The sequence below is a fragment of the Oncorhynchus kisutch genome, linkage group LG21, assembly GCF_002021735.2.
Source record: "Oncorhynchus kisutch isolate 150728-3 linkage group LG21, Okis_V2, whole genome shotgun sequence".
Lineage (NCBI taxonomy): Eukaryota > Metazoa > Chordata > Actinopteri > Salmoniformes > Salmonidae > Oncorhynchus > Oncorhynchus kisutch.
The window spans coordinates 46,920,106-46,938,435 of NC_034194.2; the positions used below are offsets into that span (position 1 = coordinate 46,920,106).

At 51.2% G+C, this 18,330-nt stretch overlaps 1 protein-coding gene across 5 annotated transcripts in view; it reads right to left on the reverse strand.

Annotated features, from left to right (window-relative positions):
• Positions 1-18,330, reverse strand: part of mapre3b (microtubule-associated protein, RP/EB family, member 3b) — an 85,415-nt gene that overhangs the window by 24,521 nt on the left and 42,564 nt on the right. For all 5 annotated transcript variants that reach the window (XM_031800680.1, XM_031800682.1, XM_031800681.1 and 2 more), the window contains 3 exons: positions 17,832-17,988; positions 14,948-15,078; positions 13,248-13,400 (listed from right to left, as the gene is read on the reverse strand). In XM_031800680.1, coding sequence (XP_031656540.1) covers positions 13,248-13,400; positions 14,948-15,078; positions 17,832-17,988 — 441 coding nt within the window. The remainder of the gene's footprint in view (positions 1-13,247; positions 13,401-14,947; positions 15,079-17,831; positions 17,989-18,330) is intronic.

Genomic DNA, 18,330 nt, shown 5'->3' on the forward strand with positions numbered 1-18,330 from the left:
AGGATATGTGGAAGCCAGGAGTCTGCATCAGTGTCTTGTAGGATATGTGGAAGCCAGGAGTCTGCATCAGTGTCTTGTAGGATATGTGGAAGCCAGGAGTCTGCATCAGTGTCTTGTAGGATGTGTAGAAGCTGAATGTGTTGGTTAATTAACGGTCAATTACCATGAAGACTGCCAGTTACTTGCTTGTCAATCACCGGTTTACCAAATGTCATGACCACCACAGCCATGGTTGTAATGCTTTGGGGTGGGAGTTTAGCCATAGCCCCAGGGTTAAATGTCCTGACCACCACAGCCCTAGCCATGGTTGTAATGCTTTGGGGTGGGAGTTTAGCCATAGCCCCAGGGTTAAATGTCCTGACCACCACAGCCCTAGCCATGGTTGTAATGCTTTGGGGTGGGAGTTTAGCCATAGCCCCAGGATTAAATGTCCTGACCACCACAGTCCTAGCCATGGTTGTAATGCTTTGGGATGTGAGTTTAGCCATAGCCCCAGGGTTAAATGTCCTGACCACCACAGCCATGGTTGTAATGCTTTGGGGTGGGAGTTTAGCCATAGCCCCAGGGTTAAATGTCCTGACCACCACAGCCCTAGCCATGGTTGTAATGCTTTGGGGTGGGAGTTTAGCCATAGCCCCAGGGTTAAATGTCCTGACCACCACAGCCATGGTTGTAATGGTTTGGGGTGGGAGTTTAGCCATAGCCCCAGGGTTAAATGTCCTGGCCACCACAGCCCTAGCCATGGTTGTAATGGTTTGGGGTGGGAGTTTAGCCATAGCCCCAGGGTTAAATGTCCTGACCGCCCTAGCCATGGTTGTAATGCTTTGGGGTGGGAGTTTAGCCATAGCCCCAGGGTTAAATGTCCTGACCACCACAGCCATGGTTGTAATGCTTTGGGGTGGGAGTTTAGCCATAGCCCCAGGGTTAAATGTCCTGACCACCACAGCCCTAGCCATGGTTGTAATGCTTTGGGGTGGGAGTTTAGCCATAGCCCCAGGGTTAAATGTCCTGACCACCACAGTCCTAGCCATGGTTGTAATGCTTTGGGGTGGGAGTTTAGCCATAGCCCCAGGGTTAAATGTCCTGACCACCACAGCCATGGTTGTAATGCTTTGGGGTGGGAGTTTAGCCATAGCCCCAGGGTTAAATGTCCTGACCACCACAGCCCTAGCCATGGTTGTAATGCTTTGGGGTGGGAGTTTAGCCATAGCCCCAGGGTTAAATGTCCTGACCACCACAGCCATGGTTGTAATGGTTTGGGGTGGGAGTTTAGCCATAGCCCCAGGGTTAAATGTCCTGACCACCACAGCCCTAGCCATGGTTGTAATGGTTTGGGGTGGGAGTTTAGCCATAGCCCCAGGGTTAAATGTCCTGACCACCACAGCCCTAGCCATGGTTGTAATGGTTTGGGGTGGGAGTTTAGCCATAGCCCCAGGGTTAAATGTCCTGACCACCACAGCCCTAGCCATGGTTGTAATGCTTTGGGGTGGGAGTTTAGCCATAGCCCCAGGGTTAAATGTCCTGACCACCACAGCCCTAGCCATGGTTGTAATGGTTTGGGGTGGGAGTTTAGCCATAGCCCCAGGGTCAAATGTCCTGACCACCACAGCCATGGTTGTAATGCTTTGGGTTGGGAGTTTAGCCATAGCCCCAGGGTTAAATGTCCTGACCACCACAGCCCTAGCCATGGTTGTAATGCTTTGGGGTGGGAGTTTAGCCATAGCCCCAGGGTTAAATGTCCTGACCACCACAGCCCTAGCCATGGTTGTAATGGTTTGGGGTGGGAGTTTAGCCATAGCCCCAGGGTTAAATGTCCTGACCACCACAGCCCTAGCCATGGTTGTAATGCTTTGGGGTGGGAGTTTAGCCATAGCCCCAGGGTTAAATGTCCTGACCACCACAGCCATGGTTGTAATGCTTTGGGGTGGGAGTTTAGCCATAGCCCCAGGGTTAAATGTCCTGACCACCACAGCCCTAGCCATGGTTGTAATGCTTTGGGGTGGGAGTTTAGCCATAGCCCCAGGGTTAAATGTCCTGACCACCACAGCCATGGTTGTAATGGTTTGGGGTGGGAGTTTAGTCATAGCCCCAGGGTTAAATGTCCTGACCACCACAGCCCTAGCCATGGTTGTAATGGTTTGGGGTGGGAGTATAGCCATAGCCCCAGGGTTAAATGTCCTGACCACCACAGCCCTAGCCATGGTTGTAATGGTTTGGGGTGGGAGTTTAGCCATAGCCCCAGGTTTAAATGTCCTGACCACCACAGCCCTAGCCATGGTTGTAATGCTTTGGGGTGGGAGTTTAGCCATAGCCCCAGGGTTAAATGTCCTGACCACCACAGCCCTAGCCATGGTTGTAATGGTTTGGGGTGGGAGTTTAGCCATAGCCCCAGGGTCAAATGTCCTGACCACCACAGCCATGGTTGTAATGCTTTGGGTTGGGAGTTTAGCCATAGCCCCAGGGTTAAATGTCCTGACCACCACAGCCCTAGCCATGGTTGTAATGCTTTGGGGTGGGAGTTTAGCCATAGCCCCAGGGTTAAATGTCCTGACCACCACAGCCATGGTTGTAATGGTTTGGGGTGGGAGTTTAGCCATAGCCCCAGGGTTAAATGTCCTGACCACCACAGCCCTAGCCATGGTTGTAATGGTTTGGGGTGGGAGTTTAGCCATAGCCCCAGGGTTAAATGTCCTGACCACCACAGCCCTAGCCATGGTTGTAATGCTTTGGGGTGGGAGTTTAGCCATAGCCCCAGGGTTAAATGTCCTGACCACCACAGCCCTAGCCATGGTTGTAATGGTTTGGGGTGGGAGTTTAGCCATAGCCCCAGGGTCAAATGTCCTGACCACCACAGCCATGGTTGTAATGCTTTGGGGTGGGAGTTCAGCCATAGCCCCAGGGTTAAATGTCCTGACCACCACAGCCATGGTTGTAATGCTTTGGGGTGGGAGTTTAGCCATAGCCCCAGGGTTAAATGTCCTGACCACCACAGCCCTAGCCATGGTTGTAATGCTTTGGGGTGAGAGTTTAGCCATAGCCCCAGGGTTAAATGTCCTGACCACCACAGCCCTAGCCATGGTTGTAATGCTTTGGGGTGGGAGTTTAGCCATAGCCCCAGGGTTAAATGTCCTGACCACCACAGCCATGGTTGTAATGCTTTGGGGTGGGAGTTTAGCCATAGCCCCAGGGTTAAATGTCCTGACCACCACAGCCATGGTTGTAATGGTTTGGGGTGGGAGTTTAGCCATAGCCCCAGGGTTAAATGTCCTGACCACCACAGCCCTAGCCATGGTTGTAATGGTTTGGGGTGGGAGTTTAGCCATAGCCCCAGGGTTAAATGTCCTGACCACCACAGCCCTAGCCATGGTTGTAATGCTTTGGGGTGGGAGTTTAGCCATAGCCCCAGGGTTAAATGTCCTGACCACCACAGCCATGGTTGTAATGCTTTGGGGTGGGAGTTTAGCCATAGCCCCAGGGTTAAATGTCCTGACCACCACAGCCCTAGCCATGGTTGTAATGCTTTGGGGTGGGAGTTTAGCCATAGCCCCAGGGTTAAATGTCCTGACCACCACAGTCCTAGCCATGGTTGTAATGCTTTGGGGTGGGAGTTTAGCCATAGCCCCAGGGTTAAATGTCCTGACCACCACAGCCATGGTTGTAATGGTTTGGGGTGGGAGTTTAGCCATAGCCCCAGGGTTAAATGTCCTGACCACCACAGCCCTAGCTATGGTTGTAATGGTTTGGGGTGGGAGTTTAGCCATAGCCCCAGGGTTAAATGTCCTGACCACCACAGCCCTAGCCATGGTTGTAATGGTTTGGGGTGGGAGTTTAGCCATAGCCCCAGGGTTAAATGTCCTGACCACCACAGCCCTAGCCATGGTTGTAATGCTTTGGGGTGGGAGTTTAGCCATAGCCCCAGGGTTAAATGTCCTGACCACCACAGCCCTAGCCATGGTTGTAATGCTTTGGGGTGGGAGTTTAGCCATAGCCCCAGGGTTAAATGTCCTGACCACCACAGCCATGGTTGTAATGGTTTGGGGTGGGAGTTTAGCCATAGCCCCAGGGTTAAATGTCCTGACAACCACAGCCCTAGCCATGGTTGTAATGGTTTGGGGTGGGAGTTTAGCCATAGCCCCAGGGTTAAATGTCCTGACCACCACAGCCATGGTTGTAATGGTTTGGGGTGGGAGTTTAGCCATAGCCCCAGGGTTAAATGTCCTGACCACCACAGCCCTAGCCATGGTTGTAATGCTTTGGGGTGGGAGTTTAGCCATAGCCCCAGGGTTAAATGTCCTGACCACCACAGCCCTAGCCATGGTTGTAATGCTTTGGGGTGGGAGTTTAGCCATAGCCCCAGGGTTAAATGTCCTGACCACCACAGCCATGGTTGTAATGCTTTGGGGTGGGAGTTTAGCCATAGCCCCAGGGTTAAATGTCCTGACCACCACAGCCCTAGCCATGGTTGTAATGCTTTGGGGTGGGAGTTTAGCCATAGCCCCAGGGTTAAATGTCCTGACCACCACAGCCATGGTTGTAATGGTTTGGGGTGGGAGTTTAGCCATAGCCCCAGGGTTAAATGTCCTGACCACCACAGCCCTAGCCATGGTTGTAATGGTTTGGGGTGGGAGTTTAGCCATAGCCCCAGGGTTAAATGTCCTGACCACCACAGCCCTAGCCATGGTTGTAATGGTTTGGGGTGGGAGTTTAGCCATAGCCCCAGGGTTAAATGTCCTGACCACCACAGCCCTAGCCATGGTTGTAATGGTTTGGGGTGGGAGTTTAGCCATAGCCCCAGGGTTAAATGTCCTGACCACCACAGCCATGGTTGTAATGCTTTGGGGTGGGAGTTTAGCCATAGCCCCAGGGTTAAATGTCCTGACCACCACAGCCCTAGCCATGGTTGTAATGCTTTGGGGTGGGAGTTTAGCCATAGCCCCAGGGTTAAATGTCCTGACCACCACAGCCCTAGCCATGGTTGTAATGCTTTGGGGTGAGAGTTTAGCCATAGCCCCAGGGTTAAATGTCCTGACCACCACAGCCATGGTTGTAATGCTTTGGGGTGGGAGTTTAGCCATAGCCCCAGGGTTAAATGTCCTGACCACCACAGCCCTAGCCATGGTTGTAATGCTTTGGGGTGGGAGTTTAGCCATAGCCCCAGGGTTAAATGTCCTGACCACCACAGCCCTAGCCATGGTTGTAATGCTTTGGGGTGGGAGTTTAGCCATAGCCCCAGGGTTAAATGTCCTGACCACCACAGCCTTGGTTGTAATGCTTTGGGGTGGGAGTTTAGCCATAGCCCCAGGGTTAAATGTCCTGACCACCACAGCCCTAGCCATGGTTGTAATGCTTTGGGGTGGGAGTTTAGCCATAGCCCCAGGGTTAAATGTCCTGACCACCACAGTCCTAGCCATGGTTGTAATGCTTTGGGGTGGGAGTTTAGCCATAGCCCCAGGGTTAAATGTCCTGACCACCACAGCCATGGTTGTAATGCTTTGGGGTGGGAGTTTAGCCATAGCCCCAGGGTTAAATGTCCTGACCACCACAGCCCTAGCCATGGTTGTAATGCTTTGGGGTGGGAGTTTAGCCATAGCCCCAGGGTTAAATGTCCTGACCACCACAGCCATGGTTGTAATGGTTTGGGGTGGGAGTTTAGCCATAGCCCCAGGGTTAAATGTCCTGACCACCACAGCCCTAGCCATGGTTGTAATGGTTTGGGGTGGGAGTTTAGCCATAGCCCCAGGGTTAAATGTCCTGACCACCACAGCCCTAGCCATGGTTGTTATGGTTTGGGGTGGGAGTTTAGCCATAGCCCCAGGGTTAAATGTCCTGACCACCACAGCCCTAGCCATGGTTGTAATGCTTTGGGGTGGGAGTTTAGCCATAGCCCCAGGGTTAAATGTCCTGACCACCACAGCCCTAGCCATGGTTGTAATGGTTTGGGGTGGGAGTTTAGCCATAGCCCCAGGGTCAAATGTCCTGACCACCACAGCCATGGTTGTAATGCTTTGGGTTGGGAGTTTAGCCATAGCCCCAGGGTTAAATGTCCTGACCACCACAGCCCTAGCCATGGTTGTAATGCTTTGGGGTGGGAGTTTAGCCATAGCCCCAGGGTTAAATGTCCTGACCACCACAGCCATGGTTGTAATGCTTTGGGGTGGGAGTTTAGCCATAGCCCCAGGGTTAAATGTCCTGACCACCACAGCCCTAGCCATGGTTGTAATGCTTTGGGGTGGGAGTTTAGCCATAGCCCCAGGGTTAAATGTCCTGACCACCACAGCCCTAGCCATGGTTGTAATGCTTTGGGGTGGGAGTTTAGCCATAGCCCCAGGGTTAAATGTCCTGACCACCACAGCCATGGTTGTAATGCTTTGGGGTGGGATTTCAGCCATAGCCCCAGGGTTAAATGTCCTGACCACCACAGCCATGGTTGTAATGCTTTGGGGTGGGAGTTTAGCCATAGCCCCAGGGTTAAATGTCCTGACCACCACAGCCCTAGCCATGGTTGTAATGCTTTGGGGTGAGAGTTTAGCCATAGCCCCAGGGTTAAATGTCCTGACCACCACAGCCCTAGCCATGGTTGTAATGCTTTGGGGTGGGAGTTTAGCCATAGCCCCAGGGTTAAATGTCCTGACCACCACAGCCATGGTTGTAATGCTTTGGGGTGGGAGTTTAGCCATAGCCCCAGGGTTAAATGTCCTGACCACCACAGCCCTAGCCATGGTTGTAATGCTTTGGGGTGGGAGTTTAGCCATAGCCCCAGGGTTAAATGTCCTGACCACCACAGTCCTAGCCATGGTTGTAATGCTTTGGGGTGGGAGTTTAGCCATAGCCCCAGGGTTAAATGTCCTGACCACCACAGCCATGGTTGTAATGGTTTGGGGTGGGAGTTTAGCCATAGCCCCAGGGTTAAATGTCCTGACCACCACAGCCCTAGCCATGGTTGTAATGGTTTGGGGTGGGAGTTTAGCCATAGCCCCAGGGTTAAATGTCCTGACCACCACAGCCCTAGCCATGGTTGTAATGGTTTGGGGTGGGAGTTTAGCCATAGCCCCAGGGTTAAATGTCCTGACCACCACAGCCCTAGCCATGGTTGTAATGCTTTGGGGTGGGAGTTTAGCCATAGCCCCAGGGTTAAATGTCCTGACCACCACAGCCCTAGCCATGGTTGTAATGCTTTGGGGTGGGAGTTTAGCCATAGCCCCAGGGTTAAATTTCCTGACCACCACAGCCATGGTTGTAATGGTTTGGGGTGGGAGTTTAGCCATAGCCCCAGGGTTAAATGTCCTGACCACCACAGCCCTAGCCATGGTTGTAATGCTTTGGGGTGGGAGTTTAGCCATAGCCCCAGGGTTAAATGTCCTGACCACCACAGCCCTAGCCATGGTTGTAATGCTTTGGGGTGAGAGTTTAGCCATAGCCCCAGGGTTAAATGTCCTGACCACCACAGCCATGGTTGTAATGCTTTGGGGTGGGAGTTTAGCCATAGCCCCAGGGTTAAATGTCCTGACCACCACAGCCCTAGCCATGGTTGTAATGCTTTGGGGTGGGAGTTTAGCCATAGCCCCAGGGTTAAATGTCCTGACCACCACAGCCCTAGCCATGGTTGTAATGCTTTGGGGTGGGAGTTTAGCCATAGCCCCAGGGTTAAATGTCCTGACCACCACAGCCTTGGTTGTAATGCTTTGGGGTGGGAGTTTAGCCATAGCCCCAGGGTTAAATGTCCTGACCACCACAGCCCTAGCCATGGTTGTAATGCTTTGGGGTGGGAGTTTAGCCATAGCCCCAGGGTTAAATGTCCTGACCACCACAGTCCTAGCCATGGTTGTAATGCTTTGGGGTGGGAGTTTAGCCATAGCCCCAGGGTTAAATGTCCTGACCACCACAGCCATGGTTGTAATGCTTTGGGGTGGGAGTTTAGCCATAGCCCCAGGGTTAAATGTCCTGACCACCACAGCCCTAGCCATGGTTGTAATGCTTTGGGGTGGGAGTTTAGCCATAGCCCCAGGGTTAAATGTCCTGACCACCACAGCCATGGTTGTAATGGTTTGGGGTGGGAGTTTAGCCATAGCCCCAGGGTTAAATGTCCTGACCACCACAGCCCTAGCCATGGTTGTAATGGTTTGGGGTGGGAGTTTAGCCATAGCCCCAGGGTTAAATGTCCTGACCACCACAGCCCTAGCCATGGTTGTTATGGTTTGGGGTGGGAGTTTAGCCATAGCCCCAGGGTTAAATGTCCTGACCACCACAGCCCTAGCCATGGTTGTAATGCTTTGGGGTGGGAGTTTAGCCATAGCCCCAGGGTTAAATGTCCTGACCACCACAGCCCTAGCCATGGTTGTAATGGTTTGGGGTGGGAGTTTAGCCATAGCCCCAGGGTCAAATGTCCTGACCACCACAGCCATGGTTGTAATGCTTTGGGTTGGGAGTTTAGCCATAGCCCCAGGGTTAAATGTCCTGACCACCACAGCCCTAGCCATGGTTGTAATGCTTTGGGGTGGGAGTTTAGCCATAGCCCCAGGGTTAAATGTCCTGACCACCACAGCCATGGTTGTAATGCTTTGGGGTGGGAGTTTAGCCATAGCCCCAGGGTTAAATGTCCTGACCACCACAGCCCTAGCCATGGTTGTAATGCTTTGGGGTGGGAGTTTAGCCATAGCCCCAGGGTTAAATGTCCTGACCACCACAGCCCTAGCCATGGTTGTAATGCTTTGGGGTGGGAGTTTAGCCATAGCCCCAGGGTTAAATGTCCTGACCACCACAGCCATGGTTGTAATGCTTTGGGGTGGGAGTTTAGCCATAGCCCCAGGGTTAAATGTCCTGACCACCACAGCCATGGTTGTAATGCTTTGGGGTGGGAGTTTAGCCATAGCCCCAGGGTTAAATGTCCTGACCACCACAATCCTAGCCATGGTTGTAATGCTTTGGGGTGGGAGTTTAGCCATAGCCCCAGGGTTAAATGTCCTGACCACCACAGCCATGGTTGTAATGCTTTGGGGTGGGAGTTTAGCCATAGCCCCAGGGTTAAATGTCCTGACCACCACAGCCCTAGCCATGGTTGTAATGCTTTGGGGTGAGAGTTTAGCCATAGCCCCAGGGTTAAATGTCCTGACCACCACAGCCCTAGCCATGGTTGTAATGCTTTGGGGTGGGAGTTTAGCCATAGCCCCAGGGTTAAATGTCCTGACCACCACAGCCATGGTTGTAATGCTTTGGGGTGGGAGTTTAGCCATAGCCCCAGGGTTAAATGTCCTGACCACCACAGCCCTAGCCATGGTTGTAATGCTTTGGGGTGGGAGTTTAGCCATAGCCCCAGGGTTAAATGTCCTGACCACCACAGTCCTAGCCATGGTTGTAATGCTTTGGGGTGGGAGTTTAGCCATAGCCCCAGGGTTAAATGTCCTGACCACCACAGCCATGGTTGTAATGGTTTGGGGTGGGAGTTTAGCCATAGCCCCAGGGTTAAATGTCCTGACCACCACAGCCCTAGCCATGGTTGTAATGGTTTGGGGTGGGAGTTTAGCCATAGCCCCAGGGTTAAATGTCCTGACCACCACAGCCCTAGCCATGGTTGTAATGGTTTGGGGTGGGAGTTTAGCCATAGCCCCAGGGTTAAATGTCCTGACCACCACAGCCCTAGCCATGGTTGTAATGCTTTGGGGTGGGAGTTTAGCCATAGCCCCAGGGTTAAATGTCCTGACCACCACAGCCCTAGCCATGGTTGTAATGCTTTGGGGTGGGAGTTTAGCCATAGCCCCAGGGTTAAATGTCCTGACCACCACAGCCATGGTTGTAATGGTTTGGGGTGGGAGTTTAGCCATAGCCCCAGGGTTAAATGTCCTGACAACCACAGCCCTAGCCATGGTTGTAATGGTTTGGGGTGGGAGTTTAGCCATAGCCCCAGGGTTAAATGTCCTGACCACCACAGCCCTAGCCATGGTTGTAATGGTTTGGGGTGGGAGTTTAGCCATAGCCCCAGGGTTAAATGTCCTGACCACCACAGCCCTAGCCATGGTTGTAATGCTTTGGGGTGGGAGTTTAGCCATAGCCCCAGGGTTAAATGTCCTGACCACCACAGCCATGGTTGTAATGCTTTGGGGTGGGAGTTTAGCCATAGCCCCAGGGTTAAATGTCCTGACCACCACAGCCATGGTTGTAATGCTTTGGGGTGGGAGTTCAGCCATAGCCCCAGGGTTAAATGTCCTGACCACCACAGCCCTAGCCATGGTTGTAATGCTTTGGGGTGGGAGTTTAGCCATAGCCCCAGGGTTAAATGTCCTGACCACCACAGCCATGGTTGTAATGCTTTGGGGTGGGAGTTCAGCCATAGCCCCAGGGTTAAATGTCCTGACCACCACAGCCCTAGCCATGGTTGTAATGCTTTGGGGTGGGAGTTTAGCCATAGCCCCAGGGTTAAATGTCCTGACCACCACAGCCCTAGCCATGGTTGTAATGCTTTGGGGTGGGAGTTTAGCCATAGCCCCAGGGTTAAATGTCCTGACCACCACAGCCATGGTTGTAATGCTTTGGGGTGGGAGTTTAGCCATAGCCCCAGGGTTAAATGTCCTGACCACCACAGCCCTAGCCATGGTTGTAATGCTTTGGGGTGGGAGTTTAGCCATAGCCCCAGGGTTAAATGTCCTGACCACCACAGTCCTAGCCATGGTTGTAATGCTTTGGGGTGGGAGTTTAGCCATAGCCCCAGGGTTAAATGTCCTGACCACCACAGCCATGGTTGTAATGCTTTGGGGTGGGAGTTTAGCCATAGCCCCAGGGTTAAATGTCCTGACCACCACAGCCCTAGCCATGGTTGTAATGCTTTGGGGTGGGAGTTTAGCCATAGCCCCAGGGTTAAATGTCCTGACCACCACAGCCATGGTTGTAATGGTTTGGGGTGGGAGTTTAGCCATAGCCCCAGGGTTAAATGTCCTGACCACCACAGCCCTAGCCATGGTTGTAATGGTTTGGGGTGGGAGTTTAGCCATAGCCCCAGGGTTAAATGTCCTGACCACCACAGCCCTAGCCATGGTTGTAATGGTTTGGGGTGGGAGTTTAGCCATAGCCCCAGGGTTAAATGTCCTGACCACCACAGCCCTAGCCATGGTTGTAATGCTTTGGGGTGGGAGTTTAGCCATAGCCCCAGGGTTAAATGTCCTGACCACCACAGCCCTAGCCATGGTTGTAATGCTTTGGGGTGGGAGTTTAGCCATAGCCCCAGGGTTAAATGTCCTGACCACCACAGCCCTAGCCATGGTTGTAATGCTTTGGGGTGGGAGTTTAGCCATAGCCCCAGGGTTAAATGTCCTGACCACCACAGCCCTAGCCATGGTTGTAATGCTTTGGGGTGGGAGTTTAGCCATAGCCCCAGGGTTAAATGTCCTGACCACCACAGTCCTAGCCATGGTTGTAATGCTTTGGGGTGGGAGTTTAGCCATAGCCCCAGGGTTAAATGTCCTGACCACCACAGCCCTAGCCATGGTTGTAATGCTTTGGGGTGGGAGTTTAGCCATAGCCCCAGGGTTAAATGTCCTGACCACCACAGTCCTAGCCATGGTTGTAATGCTTTGGGGTGGGAGTTTAGCCATAGCCCCAGGGTTAAATGTCCTGACCACCACAGCCATGGTTGTAATGCTTTGGGGTGGGAGTTTAGCCATAGCCCCAGGGTTAAATGTCCTGACCACCACAGCCCTAGCCATGGTTGTAATGCTTTGGGGTGGGAGTTTAGCCATAGCCCCAGGGTTAAATGTCCTGACCACCACAGCCATGGTTGTAATGGTTTGGGGTGGGAGTTTAGCCATAGCCCCAGGGTTAAATGTCCTGACCACCACAGCCCTAGCCATGGTTGTAATGGTTTGGGGTGGGAGTTTAGCCATAGCCCCAGGGTTAAATGTCCTGACCACCACAGCCCTAGCCATGGTTGTAATGGTTTGGGGTGGGAGTTTAGCCATAGCCCCAGGGTTAAATGTCCTGACCACCACAGCCCTAGCCATGGTTGTAATGCTTTGGGGTGGGAGTTTAGCCATAGCCCCAGGGTTAAATGTCCTGACCACCACAGCCCTAGCCATGGTTGTAATGCTTTGGGGTGGGAGTTTAGCCATAGCCCCAGGGTTAAATGTCCTGACCACCACAGCCCTAGCCATGGTTGTAATGCTTTGGGGTGGGAGTTTAGCCATAGCCCCAGGGTTAAATGTCCTGACCACCACAGCCCTAGCCATGGTTGTAATGCTTTGGGGTGGGAGTTTAGCCATAGCCCCAGGGTTAAATGTCCTGACCACCACAGTCCTAGCCATGGTTGTAATGCTTTGGGGTGGGAGTTTAGCCATAGCCCCAGGGTTAAATGTCCTGACCACCACAGCCCTAGCCATGGTTGTAATGCTTTGGGGTGGGAGTTTAGCCATAGCCCCAGGGTTAAATGTCCTGACCACCACAGCCATGGTTGTAATGCTTTGGGGTGGGAGTTTAGCCATAGCCCCAAGGTTAAATGTCCTGACCACCACAGCCATGGTTGTAATGCTTTGGGGTGGGAGTTTAGCCATAGCCCCAGGGTTAAATGTCCTGACCACCACAGCCCTAGCCATGGTTGTAATGGTTTGGGGTGGGAGTTTAGCCATAGCCCCAGGGTTAAATTGCCTGACCACCTCAGCCCTAGCCATGGTTGTAATGCTTTGGGGTGGGAGTTTAGCCATAGCCCCAGGGTTAAATGTCCTGACCACCACAGCCCTAGCCATGGTTGTAATGCTTTGGGGTGGGAGTTTAGCCATAGCCCCAGGGTTAAATGTCCTGACCACCACAGCCCTAGCCATGGTTGTAATGCTTTGGGGTGGGAGTTTAGCCATAGCCCCAGGGTTAAATGTCCTGACCACCACAACCATGGTTGTAATGCTTTGGGGTGGGAGTTTAGCCATAGCCCCAGGCTTAAGACCTAGTCGATGTCTGGTGACCACGGGAAGTCTCAGCTGAAGGACAGCTGGTACCGAGCTGGTAACCTAGCAAGCATCATACACTTAAAGGGGAAGTTCACTATTTTGCAACTTGATGTTCGATGGTTCCTAATATACTGATCTTCCCCTTTAATAACAAACAATCGCTATTAAAGTTAATAAATTATGATTAATTCTACTTCTATTGATTAGAAGATTAATAATAGTTGTGTGATGGAACAGGACAGACTGCAATCACAGGTACACTGCCCTCTACTGGCCCTCCAATGCCACTACCACCAGCATATAGTCTGTATGCGTCTGTCCTACCTCAGTAGCGTACAGTATATCCATGATCTTGGAGAGTGTTGGGCTGGTGTTGGTCTCATTCTCCTGACAGATCAGCTCGATATCTCTCAGCTTACTGAAGTAGAAATCTCTTTCCTTCTCAAGACCATCCACTGTCAGTTTCAGGTCCAACATCTATACACACACACACATATGATGAGGAAAAGGGAGAGGCAGGTAGGTGGAGGGAGAGGCAGGTAGGTGAGGGGAGAAGCAGGTAGGTGGAGGGAGAGGTAGGTAGGTGGAGAGAGGGGTAGGTGGAGAGAGAGAGAGGTAGGTTTCCGGTCACAACGACGTCATTTCCGGTCACAACTTGCAGACTTGTTTTCGAGTTGCTGTGCGTTTTGTTGCCAACCTATTTTGCTACCTGACAACTTTACGGTTTTTACTTTTTAATTACCGTTTATATTTTTGTTTTTTTCCCCTCAACTTTTTCACTCCGGACGCTTTATGTGGACACGGTTCGTCAGGACCTCCAACAGCCGAAGCTAAGTAGTAACATTAACATTATGCCTTCTAATTGCAGTCGCTGTACTCGCCTTACGGCGAGGATAGCTGTGCTGCAAGCCCAGCTTCAGACGCAATCGTTAGGCAAGGGTAATTTCAGTGTAGGAAAGGATGAAACAGCGTCTGTGCCACCAGTAAGTACAGATAGTAGTATAAATCCCCTGGCACAGTCCCCGCAGCCGGACAACTTTCTCACGGTTTCTGGAAGGAAATGCTGTAGGAACGCTCAACCGGTGTCGCTCATTCAGTATTTGGGGAGTTTCTCCCATTCTTCTCTGCAGATCCTCTCAAACTGTCAGGTTGGATGGGGAACTTTGCTGCACAGCTATTTTCAGGTCTCTCCAGAGAGGTTCGATTGGGTTCAACTCCGGGCTATGGCTGGGTCACTCAAGGATATTCAGAGACTTGTCCCGAAGCCACTCCTGTGTTGTCTTTGCTGTGTGCATAGGGTCGTTGTCCTGTTGGAAGGTGAACCGTCGCCCCAGTCTGAGGACCTCTGGAGTAGGTTGTCATCAAGGATCGCTCTGTTCATCTTTCCCTCGATCCTGACTAGTCTCCCAGTCCCTGCCGCTGAAAAACATCCCCACAACAGAGATAGAGATGGTTCCTGGTTTCCTCCAGATGTGACACTTGGCATTCAGCACAGAGTTCAATCTTGGTTTCATCAGACCAGAGAATCTAGTTTCTGAGAGTCGTTTAGGTGCCTTTTGGAAAACTCCAAGCGGGCTGTCATGTGCCTTTTCCTGAGGAAAAGGCACATTTAAGACAGGTGTGTGCCTTTCCAAATCATGTCCAATCAATTTAAATTTACCTGAGGTGGACTCCAACCAAGTTGTAGAAACATCTCAAGGATCAATGGGAAACAGGATGCACCTGAGATCAATTTCAAGTCTCATAGTAAAGGGTCTGAATATATATGTAAATAAGGTATTTCTGTTTTGTATTTTTAATACATTTTCTAAAAAACAGTTTTCGCTTTGTCATTATGGAGTATTGTGTGTAGATTGAGGAATTTTTAAATGTTTTAAATTTTAGAATAAGGATGTAACATAACACTTTCCCGAAGGCACTGTATATCAAACATTTAGAAATAAAAATATATAGAGAATAAATTAGGTACTTCTTTGATAAGAATTCTTATTTTCATGTTTGTATTTCTCTGTGTGTGTGTGTACCTGCTGGTTCAGTTCTAGTATCTCAGCGTCTGACGCTCTGGTGGGCGTCGCCCTGCGGATGGGGGCGGACTGTATCTGCCTCAGGGGGGCGTGGAATGTCTTGGTCGCCGTGGGAGACGTCCTCTGGGGGCCTGGACACACAACCAATCTTAACCACTCTCACTAGCACCCAATCAACAGCTACCTACATCAGTTCTACTATAATAACCTGAAAAAAGACTTGCCAAAAGTTCAAACAAACACAGGAAAACAAAGCACCTGATTTATACCGTAGAGGGAGAAAACAAAGCACCTGATTTATACCGTAGAGGGAGAAAACAAAGCACCTGATTTATACCGTAGAGGGAGAAAACAAAGCACCTGATTTATACCGTAGAGGGAGAAAACAAAGCACCTGATTTATACCGTAGAGGGAGAAAACAAAGCACCTGATTTATACCGTAGAGGGAGAAAACAAAGCACCTGATTTATACCGTAGAGGGAGAAAACAAAGCACCTGATTTATACCGTAGAGGGAGAAAACAAAGCACCTGATTTATACCGTAGAGGGAGAAAACAAAGCACCTGATTTATACCGTAGAGGGAGAAAACAAAGCACCTGATTTATACCGTAGAGGGAGAAAACAAAGCACCTGATTTATACCGTAGAGGGAGAAAACAAAGCACCTGATTTATACCGTAGAGGGAGAAAACAAAGCACCTGATTTATACCGTAGAGGGAGAAAACAAAGCACCTGATTTATACCGTAGAGGGAGAAAACAAAGCACCTGATTTATACCGTAGAGGGAGAAAACAAAGCACCTGATTTATACCGTAGAGGGAGAAAACAAAGCACCTGATTTATACCGTAGAGGGAGAAAACAAAGTACATGAACACAGGCAGGATGGATCACTTTTACATGGGGTAGAGGAGGGTCATTTGGGTTTGTGGAAATGAGATGACCTGGTGAGGAGCGGTGAGGACATGATGTAGTAGAGGAGGTGTGTACCTGGGTTGGGTGAGGGGATGATGATGTAGCAGGGGAGGTGTGTACCTGGGTTGGGTGAGGACATGATGATGTAGCAGAGGAGGTGTGTACCTGGGTTGGGTGAGGACATGATGATGTAGCAGAGGAGGTGTGTACCTGGGTTGGGTGAGGACATGATGATGTAGCAGAGGAGGTGTGTACCTGGGTTGGGTGAGGACATGATGATAATGATGTAGTAGAGGAGGTGTGTACCTGGGTTGGGTGAGGACATGATGATGTAGCAGAGGAGGTGTGTACCTGGGTTGGGTGAGGACATGATGATGTAGCAGGGGAGGTGTGTACCTGGGTTGGGTGAGGACATGATGATGATGTAGTAGAGGAGGTGTGTACCTGGGTTGGGTGAGGACATGATGATGATGTAGTAGAGGAGGTGTGTACCTGGGTTGGGTGAGGGGATGATGATGTAGCAGGGGAGGTTGTGTACCTGGGTTGGGCGAGGACATGATGATGTAGCAGAGGAGGTGTGTACCTGGGTTGGGTGAGGACATGATGATGTAGCAGAGGAGGTGTGTACCTGGGTTGGGTGAGGACATGATGATGTAGCAGAGGAGGTGTGTACCTGGGTTGGGTGAAGACGATGATGATGATGTAGTAGAGGAGGTGTGTACCTGGGTTGGGTGAGGACATGATGATGATGTAGTAGAGGAGGTGTGTACCTGGGTTGGGTGAGGACATTATGATGTAGTAGAGGAGGTGTGTACCTGGGTTGGGTGAGGACATGATGATGTAGCAGAGGAGGTGTGTACCTGGGTTGGGTGAGGACATGATGATGTAGCAGGGGAGGTGTGTACCTGGGTTGGGTGAGGACATGATGATGATGTAGCAGAGGAGGTGTGTACCTGGGTTGGGTGAGGACATGATGATGTAGCAGAGGAGGTGTGTACCTGGGTTGGGTGAGGACATGATGATGTAGCAGAGGAGGTGTGTACCTGGGTTGGGTGAGGACATGATGATGTAGCAGGGGAGGTGTGTACCTGGGTTGGGTGAGGACATGATGATGTAGCAGAGGAGGTGTGTACCTGGGTTGGGTGAGGACATGATGATGTAGCAGGGGAGGTGTGTACCTGGGTTGGGTGAGGACATGATGATGATGTAGCAGAGGAGGTGTGTACCTGGGTTGGGTGAGGACATGATGATGTAGCAGGGGAGGTGTGTACCTGGGTTGGGTGAGGACATGATGATGTAGCAGAGGAGGTATGTACCTGGGTTGGGTGAGGACATGATGATGTAGCAGAGGAGGTGTGTACCTGGGTTGGGTGAGGACATGATGATGTAGCAGAGGAGGTGTGTACCTGGGTTGGGTGAGGACATGATGATGATGTAGCAGGGGAGGTGTGTACCTGGGTTGGGTGAGGACATGATGATGTAGCAGAGGAGGTGTGTACCTGGGTTGGGTGAGGGGATGATGATGTAGCAGGGGAGGTGTGTACCTGGGTTGGGTGAGGGGATGATGATGTAGCAGAGGAGGTGTATACCTGGGTTGGGTGAGGACATGATGATGTAGCAGAGGAGGTGTGTACCTGGGTTGGGTGAGGACATGATGATGTAGCAGGGGAGGTGTATACCTGGGTTGGGTGAGGGGTTGATGATGTAGCAGAGGAGGTGTGTACCTGGGTTGGGTGAGGACATGATGATGTAGCAGAGGAGGTGTGTACCTGGGTTGGGTGAGGACATGATGATGTAGCAGAGGAGGTGTGTACCTGGGTTGGGTGAGGACATGATGATGTAGCAGGGGAGGTGTGTACCTGGGTTGGGTGAGGGGATGATGATGTAGCAGAGGAGGTGTGTACCTGGGTTGGGTGAGGACATGATGATGTAGCAGGGGAGGTGATATGATAAGAGGGTGTGCTTGTACCTGGGTTGGGTGAGGGGGCGCCCTCCTGCCCCTGGCGTGTGGCCACAGGGTCATACTCCTTCCCATCGTAGTTGGCATCAAAAAACTTCTTAAACCATTGGATGAACTCAAAGTTATCCTGAAACCTCCCCTTCACCAGCCTCTCTACTGGGATGATCTGAGACAGAGAGACAGATACTTTAACCCTTCACCAGCCTCTACTGGGATGATCTGAGACAGAGAGACAGATACTTTAACCCTTCACCAGCCTCTACTGGGATGATCTGAGACAGAGAGACAGATACTTTAACCCTTCACCAGCCTCTACTGGGATGATCTGAGACAGAGAGACAGATACTTTAACCCTTCACCAGCCTCTACTGGGATGATCTGAGACAGAGATACTTTATTAACCCTTCACCAGCCTCTACTGGGATGATCTGAGACAGAGAGATACTTTATTAACCCTTCACCAGCCTCTACTGGGATGATCTGAGACAGAGAGACAGATACTTTAACC